At 44.1% G+C, this 10,173-nt stretch overlaps 1 protein-coding gene across 1 annotated transcript in view; it reads left to right on the top strand.

The window, feature by feature from the left end:
• The window catches only part of LOC106577858 (galactose-3-O-sulfotransferase 3-like), a 35,242-nt gene extending 26,986 nt beyond the window's left edge, over positions 1-8,256 (top strand). Inside the window, exon 3 of the mRNA XM_014156262.2 lies at positions 3,292-8,256. Coding sequence (XP_014011737.2) covers positions 3,292-4,621 — 1,330 coding nt within the window. The 3' untranslated portion in view covers positions 4,622-8,256. The remainder of the gene's footprint in view (positions 1-3,291) is intronic.
• The last annotated feature ends 1,917 nt before the right edge of the window (positions 8,257-10,173 follow it).

The raw sequence follows: 10,173 nt of genomic DNA, 5'->3' as shown, positions 1-10,173 counted from the left end.
CACGACGCATCAGTGACATGGCAGGAGATGTTTTGAAACAATTACTGCTTTGCATACAAGCCAGTGAATTATATGCGTTACAGCTGGATGAGTCAACACACGTGGCGGGTCAGGCACAGCTCCTGGTATTTGTCCGTTACATTTATGGGGGGTCAATTAAGGAAGACATCCTCTTCTGGAAACCAGGACAACAGGAGAGGATATTTTTAAAGTAGGTCAAGATGTGGTCATGATGTGTTCGTATCTGTACTGATGGCGCAAAAGCCATGACAGGGAGACATAGGGAAGTGGTAACACGCGTGCAAGCAGTTGCTCTCAACGCCGATTGGGGACACTGCAGCATCCACCAAGAGGCTCTTGCTGTCAAGGGAATGCCTGACAGCTTGAAAGATGTTTTGGACACTACAGTGAAAATGTTTAACTTTGTTAAAGCAAAGCCCCTGAACTCGCCTGAATGATCTGAATCTAGGATTACAGGGACTCTCTGCAACTATATTCAACGTGTAGAACAAAAGTTGAGGCTATGATTAAGAAGTTGGAGCTCTTCTCTGTCTGCATTAACAAGGACAACACACAGGTCTTTCCATCATTGTATGATTTTTTGTTTGCAGATGAACTCAAGCTTACGGACAATGTCAAATGTTATATAGCGTAGCACCTGAGTGAGCTGGGTGCGTAAATCCGCAGGTACTTTCCCGAAACGGATTACACAAACAACTGGATTCGTTATCCCTTTCATGCCCTGCCTCCAGTCCACTTACCGATATCTGAACAAGAGAGCCTCATCGAAATTGCAACAAGCGGTTGTGTGAAATTGAATTTAATCAGAAGCCACTGCCAGATTTCTGGATTAGGCTGCGCCAGGAGTATCCTGCCTTGGCAAATCGCTCGCTGTTAAGACACTGATGCCCTTTGCAAACACGTACCTATGTGAGAGTGGATTCTCGGCCCTCACTAGCATGAAAACTAAATACAGGCACAGACTGTGTGTGGAAAATGATTTAAGACTGAGACTCTCCAATACAACCCAACATTGCAGAGTTATGATCATCCTTTCAAGCACACCCTTCTCATTAACCTGTGGTGAGTTATTCACAATTTCTGATGAACAAATAAGGTTTTATATGTAAGATGGTTAAATAAAGAGCAAAATGATTGATTATTATTATATATTTTATTTGTGCCCTTATCCTATAAGAGCTCTTTGTCACTTCCCACGAGTCGGGTTGTGACAAAAACGCACACTCAATTCTTATGTTTAATAAATGTATCGTATAGCGTTTGTGTAGCAGACTTACAATAATGGCAAAAAACAACATTTGAGAGTGCGCTGACCACGGTGCTAGAGGGGGTACGCAGCTGGAGGTTCAATGTTTGAAGGGGTACAGGACAATAAAAAGCTTGGGAACCACTGTTCTTGAGCATTGGGACCAATTAGATTGTGGAGAGGCTGAGATCTTTGACAACCTCATCTTTTACTCTTTCTTAGCCCTTTAAACCTGAGCCACCCTCTTTAACTATATGTCCCTCTCTCTCTCTCTCTCTCGCTCTCTAAACAATAAAATAAACAATAAAAATGAACAGTAAACATTACACTCACAGAAGTTCCAAAAGAATAAAGACATTTCAAATGTCATATTATGTATATTTAGGGCCAAATAGCATTCTAGTTTTCTCAGTTTTTTTGTGAATTCTTTCCAATGTGTCAAGTAATTATCTTTTTGTTTTCTCATGATTTGGTTGGGTCTAATTATGTTGCTGTCCTGGGGCTCTGTGGGGTCTGTTTGTGTTTGTGAACAGAGCCCCAGGACCAGCTTGCTTAGGGGGCTCTTCTCCAAATGAATCTCTCTGTAGGGGATTGCTTTGTTATGGAAGGTTTGGGAATCGCTTCCTTTTAGGTGGTTGTAGAATGTAACGTCTCTTTACTGGATTTTGATAATTAGTGGGTATCGGCCTAATTCTTTTCTGCATGTATTATTTGGTGTTTTACATTGTACACAGTGGATTTTTTTGCAGAATTCTGCATGCAGAGTTTCAATTTTGGGAATTCTCGGTTGGTGAGCGGACCCCAGACCTCAAAACCATAAAGGACAATGGGTTCTGTAACTGATTCAAGTATTTTTAGCCAGATCCTAAATGGTATGTTGAATTTTCTGTTCCTTTTGATGGCATAGATGGCCCTTCTTGCCTTGTCTCTCAGATCGTTCACAGCTTTGTGGAAGTTACCTGTGACACTGATGTTTAGGCCAAGGTATATATTGTTTTTTTGTGTGCTCTAGGGCAACGGTGTCTAGATGGAATTTGTATTTGTGGTCCTGGCGACTGGACCTTTTTTGGAACACCATTATTTTGGTCTTACTGAGATTTACTGTCAGGGCCCAGGTTTGGCAGAATCTGTGCAGAAGATCTAGGTGCTGCTATAAGCCCTCCTTGGTTGGTGACAGAAGCACCAGATCATTAGCAAACAGTATACATTTGACTTCAGATTCTAGCTGGGTGAGGCCGGGTGCTGCAGATTGTTCTAGTGCCCTCACCAAATTCGTTGATATATATGTTGAAGGGGGTTGGGTTTAAGCTGCATCCCTGTCTCACCGCACGGACCTGTGTTTTTTGCCAATTTTAACCGTAGACTTGTTGTTTGTGTACATGGATTTTATAATGTCGTATGTTTTTCCCCCAACACCACTTTCCATCAATTTGTATAGACCCTCATTCCAAATTGAGTCGAAGGCTTTTTTAAATCAACAAAGCATGAGAAGACTGTATTTGTTTTGGTTTGTTTGTTCGTCAATTAGGGTGTGCAGGGTGAATATGTGGTCTGTCGTACGATAATTTGGTAAAAGCCAATCTCTCTCCATTTCACACTGTTCATCTTCCTTCGCTGTCCTATTACCCTCTCACCTTCCTTTCAGTTTCCCTTCTTACTGTTCTCGCACAGTCTCCCTACCTTTTCTCTCCATTTCACTTTTACTCTCCTTCCTTTCATGCTTCCTGTTACTCCCTCTCCATTACGCTAACTCCGTCCCTGCATGTAACAAATAAACAAAGTGCAAGCTTACTAGACCTAAACTTGAGTTATTGCTATTTGGTCAACAAGCTATCTGTACAGCTAACAACCAGTTCAGTTTTCACTCTTCCGTCAGTTCACTCTTGACTTTTGTCAGAAAGATCCCACCCTCTCTGCTAGCTACATTGACTTGCTAGCTCAGGAGTTAGCTAAACTAAAACTAAAGATTGAACTGCAAACCTCATATCAAAACTCCTCCCTCTCGCTCTTTCTCTCTCCTCCAGGACGATGGAAGCCCTTCACCTGGGCTGCCCGTCGCTGCGCACCCACCCGTCCTTCTCTCTCAAGCCCAAACACACCAACGTGGCCTTTCTCAAGACGCACAAGACCGCCAGCACCACCATGCAGAATCTGCTCTTCCGCTTCGCCGAGCGCCACAACCTGACCGTGGCGCTCCCCGTGCAGGCCTGCGGACATCAGTTCTGCTACCCGCGCACTTTCAGCGCCCACCTCGTCCACCCACACACCCTGCCACCCAACGTGGTCACCAGCCACATGCGCTTCAACCTTGCCGAGATGCAGCGCCTCATGCCTAACGATACCATCTACGTGACCATACTTCGAGAACCAGGGTCCATGTTTGAATCGTTGTTCAGCTACTATAACCAGTACTGTCAGAGTTTTAAGAGAGTTCCCAATGGGTCTCTGGAGGCGTTTCTGGACGAGCCGTGGCGGTACTACCGTCCGGACGAGAATGACTCCATGTATGCCCGTAACACTCTGACTTTTGACCTGGGCGGGGACAAGGACCATCCGGAGGCGGACGTGGCTGCGTACGCCCGGGACTTCGTGGCCAAGACGGAGCGTGTCTTCTCCCTGGTGATGATCGCCGAGTACTTTGATGAGTCGCTGATCCTCCTCCGTCACCTCCTCTCCTGGGATCTGGAAGATATGCTCTACGTCAAGCTCAACATGCGGACATCCGGCTCCAAGCACAGCCTCTCGCTGGGCCTCCCCGCCAAGATCCGCGCCTGGAACCACCTGGATGCACGCCTCTACGACCACTTCAACACCTCGCTGTGGCGCCAGCTGGCAGCCCTGGGCCCAGCGTGCGTGGCCAGGGAGCTGCGGCTGCTCCGCAGGGCCCAGGAGAAGCTGGTGAGGGGCTGCTTCGGCGGAGGGCTCCCCCAGCTCCGCTCGGCCGCCCAGATCAAGAACAAGGAGCTGCGGCCATGGCAGCCCAGCGCAAAGGTGGACATCGTGGGCTATGATCTGCCGACCAACACCAATGCTACACGGCCCGGAAGCCTGGCCCACGAGCTGTGTCTTAAGCTCATCATGCCCGAGGTCCAGTACACCAGGGTCCTGCTACGATCGCAGTCGCTACGCTACCGACGCAGCTACCCCCTCCGCTCCCCTCAGCCCCAGCAGCCCATACGGTCGGTCTTATCACGCCGCCAACATGTGGGGATGCAGCAGATGCACCGGCAGGCCCCTCCTCTAGGACCTGGTCCTGCCTCGAGCCCCACAGCCACTCCTCGACCCCCAGGGACCCAGAGCAGGGCCACTTGGGTGGGACTAAGGTCCTCGGGCCCCCAGAGGAAGACACCATAACTTAAGACTGGGCCCCAGCCTTTAATATAGAATGAATACAGACAGACTGAATACAGAAAGACAGACAAACAGACAGACAGATTGAATACAGACAGACTAAATGCAGACAGACAGTCCTCCACACTTAAAAATGCTGGGTTGTTTGGTTAACCCAACTGCTGGGTTGCAGGCATTGGGTCACTTAGTTCAATTTTTTTCTTTCAAACTGCTGAGTTATTGACGCTGGGTGCTGGGAAATTGAGATATGACCCAGCGGGTCAGCTCAGAAAACTGGAGGCGTAGTTTATTATTAGGCCTGGCTTTCAGATAGTTATTTTTAGCATCCCATGACAGTAAATGTCATTCCTGTTCATCCTGTTTTATAGTTATCACATGTTAAGGTTAAACATTGACATTTTTGTAGATTCAATAAGGCTTACAGAAGTGTGTGAGTTCCCTAAAAACCTATGGAAATTCCATTGTTGGGATACAATAAGGTGGTACAGTATACATTATTATAATATGTAGTAAATAATCTTAATATTATAGAAGAATGTGTAAAATACAAAAACAATTAAGTAAAATTTGAATTTGCTGTATGTAACTTAACATGGGTGGCCGATAAGATCTAGCTGAAAGTCACACCCCTAATAAGACCCACTTCCTGAAAATGACCAAAGGATTATATTCAAAAGGCCCCAGCTGCTAGGTAAACCCAGCATGAGAGTAAAAAATACCCAACACATGGTTGAATTAACCCATGTCTGGGTAATCCCAACAACCCAACATGTTGGGTTATTCACACAAACCAACTGGCTGGGTCAAAAGAACCCAACGTGTTAAATCCACTATTTAAATAGCACTGGGTTAAATTGGGTTGTTTTTAGCAAATCAATTTTTAGGACGCAGACTTCAGCCATTGGTTTCAAGGGATTATATCAGGGGGCTCTGGAGGAGAGAGGAAGAGAAGGGGGAAGGACACCACCAGATTGAGACTAGAGGTTGGGCCACAGCAATATGGGCATGGGCGGAGCACTCCTATTCATCGTGAACTCTGTATGGAACAATAGAGAACTGTTACTCTCTCTTTCTCGCTATCTCTCTCTCTCTCTAATACCATCCTCCCCCTCTCAAGAGAGGATCACTGCTCTGGGTGTGTATCCTCCAACCCTCCAGCCAGGCCAGCTCTTGACCTCTCCCCAAATGACTCTCCCCCCACTGTGGGAGTTAGGCCCCAGGACAGAGGTCAAAGGTCAGCCTAAGGACCGCTGGCATATCTCCCTGCCGAGCCTATCCCCTAACCCGTCTATCCCCTAACACAGTCTATCCCCTAACCCGGTCTATCCCCTAACCCAGTCTATCCCTTAACCCGGTCTATCCCTTAACCCGGTCTATCCCCTAACCCGGTCTATCCCCTGACCTGGTCTATCCTCCTACCCCGGCATATTCCTTAACCCGGTCTATCCCCTAACCCGGTCTATCTCCTAACCCCCTCATACACACACACAGCCCTCTACCGGCTCTCTCCCTCCAGGCAGCCTGCTTTAGAACAACTCTCTCTCCTCTCCACCAGCAACTCAACCAGATATGGGATGTTTTTACATTTGGGAATCTGTGTGCGTGTGCGTGTGCGTGTGTGTGTGTGTGTGTGTGTGTGTGTGTGTGTGTGTGTGTGTGTGTGTGTGTGTGTGTGTGTGAAAGCTTTATTCCTACATGTTTCTTCTATCTGGGCGTTATTGCAATAAAGTTATCTTGGTCAAGTCTTGTAAAGGTATATGGTCTTATAACCATACGACACACACACACACACACACAAACACACACACTGAGGACTGGACTCAAGCCTGTGTGATGCAAACCTGCTGAAAGACATGACGAGTGAGAGCTACAGTGTTAATATTTAATGATGTCTCCTTGGAAGGATCCTCCACTTGGGTTACACAGCGAAACACACACACACACACACACACACACACACACACACACACACACACACACACAGCAGAGTATTTTCATTAGAGAAGTGTGGACCATGCCAAAGCAGCTTACCTATCAGAAGCAAAACAGAAGGAGGAACTACCTACCTATACGGTACTGGATCTCCTTTCGTTAGGACACGCTGTAACGGGTCCTGTTCGTTAGGACACGCTGTAACGGGTCCTGTTCGTTAGGACACGCTGTAATGGGTCCTGTTCGTTAGGACACGCTGTAACGGGTCCTGTTCGTTAGGACACGCTGTAATGGGTCCTGTTCGTTAGGACACGCTGCGGAAAACGGTTTATGCAGTTGGTTGTTCATGTTTAATGTGGTTAGTATGTTTTACTCTAATTACCTTTTAATGGTATGGTATGAACTGACCGGGGAGACCTCGTGTGTGTGTGTGTGTGTGTGTGTGTGCGCGCGCGTGTGTGTGTGTGTGTGTGTGTGTGTGTGTGTGTGTGTGTGTGTGTATGTGTGACTTGTATTTGTGTTTGTTTACCTTCAATTTATATTTACAATTTTGGAACAGAACATTGTATGTGGAACAATCACTTATGGCAATACATACTGTACTGTACACGTTCTGATGAATAAAATATTTTCTACATAGGCCAACCACAAAAGCCACTCATACTGCACCAAGTGTACTCACTTAAGCATTCATTTGATTGTGTTTTAAGTGCTTCATATGCTCTAGTATGTTTTCCCAAATGGCACCCTATTCCCTACATAGTGCACTACAAATAATGCACTATGTAGGGAATAGGTTGCCTTTTGGAACACAGTCCTAGTCTAGTGGAAAGAGGACCGTGTAGAAAGAGAACTGTCAGAAGGGGAACTTGTCCCTGTGAAATCCTGCATGTTCAACTGCTGTTCATTTTTAAAGTGCTCTTTGATAGTACTCTATTTCTTAGTCCAAAATGGCACCCTATTCCCTATATAGTGCACTATTTTTGACCAGAGCCTTATGGGCCCTGGTCAAAAGTAGTGGACTAAATAAGGAGTAGGGTGCCATTTGGGATGTAGCGTACCGTGGCCGGTGTCTATGTGAGAGAAAAACAGCACACAACTTATCCACAACTCAATGTTAACCAGCCTAGTTTTAGGAAGGCTAGACTAGCAGTTACATGTTTTACTACTCTCTTCAGTTTAGCTTTCAAATTCTCTTTTAGAACAACGTGGAACAAAAGTTTTCTTTGAGAATGAACCGTGTTCTGTTTTTAGAGTGTCTCTTTCAACAAATGCTGTGTCTTTTTTGGGGGCGTATTTTTGAGAGAGAAAGTGTCGATGTGATACAATGATGCGCTGGATCTTTTCCCTGTGACTATATTTTCAGTGACATTGTCTCCTTTCCATGGCATCCATTCATTCTCATACCATATTTATTGACTTTGTAGTTGAACTGAAAGGGGCCTTTCTGTTTTCAACTGGGGGACTGATCATATATGAGTAGGGTGAAGTTGCCCCTAGACGCTGATCTAGGGTCAGTTTCGCATTTCCCCCAGTAACGGTTAAGGTTATTATTGGGGAAGGGGAAGCTGATCCTAGATCTGTACCTACGGGAAACTTTACCTAGATCATACAGCTAGAGACAATCAGAACTAGACTTCCCAAAGCTTTGTACTGAGGGATGATGGGGGAAAAGCAACCATTAAAAGTTGAATGATTAAAATCAATTATGTTTGTTGTGATTTTTTCATTTTACATGGAGTAACAATTTTGTATTACTTTTATTAATAAGCCATTATAAATGCTTGTAAATTGATAATTAATGCTTACTGGACTTTAACATGTTTATAAATGGTTCTAAATGCTAAAATACGCATTAATAATAGTATACACTAGTTATAAATAGTTTTATAAGACGTACTATATAATTGACAAGACATACAGTATGAGTACAATATAGAGTGATTTAAATCCCCAAGAGACTCAGTCTGCCACGGAGATGCCTAAAAATGGAAATTCACCCCCAAGTCACATCCAACTTCCTGTGTAAAAAATTAACAACGAATGTCTTTCTTCTTCTCAAAGGGAAAAACAAATGCAAAACAATGTGTTTGATATTTACTGCTGTTGTTGCCATGGTGTTATCGGTGGCTGAGGTGGAGAAGGTTTGTGTGTCTGCCTGGCTGGCTGGCTGGCTGCACTGCTAAGATTTGTGTCACTTCAAACGGAAGACAAAGCCACTCTCTACCAGAGCTCTAATGAGACGCTAATTGAAAGGAGCCTGTGAGACCACAACCTCATTCCAAGTTGTACCCTATTCTCTATTTAGTGCACTTCTTTTGACCATTACCTATAGGGAATATGGTGCCATTTGGGATGCAAACAAAACCTCCCATGATCAAGATATACTAGATATAAAAAAAACAAGCACACACACACACACACTCACACAGATATACACAAACAGAAAATGAGTAGACACACAGAAAACATTTAAACAGAAACACAGGATAATAGAGAAGGAGAAAGAGGGAGAGACAGAGAGAGGGAGATAGTGAACTTCTCCAAACAGTGAGGCCCTTGTCACACCGCGATGCTCTAACAAATATCAGTTGAAACACTGAAAAGAGTGGTTTCATCCCAAATTGCACCCTTTACCCTCAACATTCAACCTTTGTTACCCACCATGAGTGTTACAGTTAGCATCTATAAGAACGCTAAAGCTTTTGTCGGGGATTAAATAACATGAGTACCTGATAATGTTCTCTTTCGCTCTACTGAACGCTTCACTTTAACCAGAGGTGCAGTTTGGAGTGCTGGGTCTGGATCTGGATCTACCTACTGACAAAAGTCACCTTGTCCTAGAGAGATTTAAGCCTGAATGGTGGAAAAACGATTGGAACCATTTCCCTATACATTATTTTTTTGTTGGCTCCATAAGAACGCTAAAGCGTTGTCGGGGATTAAATGCATCGTCTCAAGACTTACATCACAAGAAAGAGAAGGGAACTTTATTTTTGTGGGTGTACATTTTTTGTGAAATTGAAAAAAGTTATAATTTAATACAGTTGAGATCAGTTGTCTGATCTCTCAAACAATGTAAAGTATGTTTAGATAGGTGTAATCTAGAGCCAAGCCTGTTGGTTTTTAATCTGAGGGTATCCTGCTATTGACACACTTGTTGAATTATGCAACAGAACGTGGCAACAACAGTAATTTATGTGGAAGTCTAGACAGAGCAGGTGAGTGGAAGTAGGCCTAGACAGAGCAATTTTTTGTGGTTTCAGCCCCATTCCACCCACCACTTTATGTTAATGTATTAATATATGCAAATTACACTATTGTATTTATGCAAATTACGCGCATCTAACTTTCTTTATTTAAACTTTTATTTTAATTTTTTATACCTGATACCATTAGAACATATATGCGTTCATAAAAAAGTTACATTTTACAATAAATACGTGAATTGCCACCAAAATCCATGAAGTCTATTATGTATTTGTCAGTGCCAGTAAAATGTTTTATGTGCTATAATTCAGTCAATATCTGATGGATTATACAAACTTTAAAAATGTGGAGTATTTTCAACCATTGTCCAACGGTTGCATTTATTCAAATTGTTATTAAAACCTTTTAACAAT

This window comes from Salmo salar, chromosome ssa18, assembly GCF_905237065.1.
Source record: "Salmo salar chromosome ssa18, Ssal_v3.1, whole genome shotgun sequence".
NCBI lineage: Eukaryota > Metazoa > Chordata > Actinopteri > Salmoniformes > Salmonidae > Salmo > Salmo salar.
Note: the sequence above shows the minus strand (reverse complement) of the source record. Positions and strands in the feature narration are given on the sequence as shown.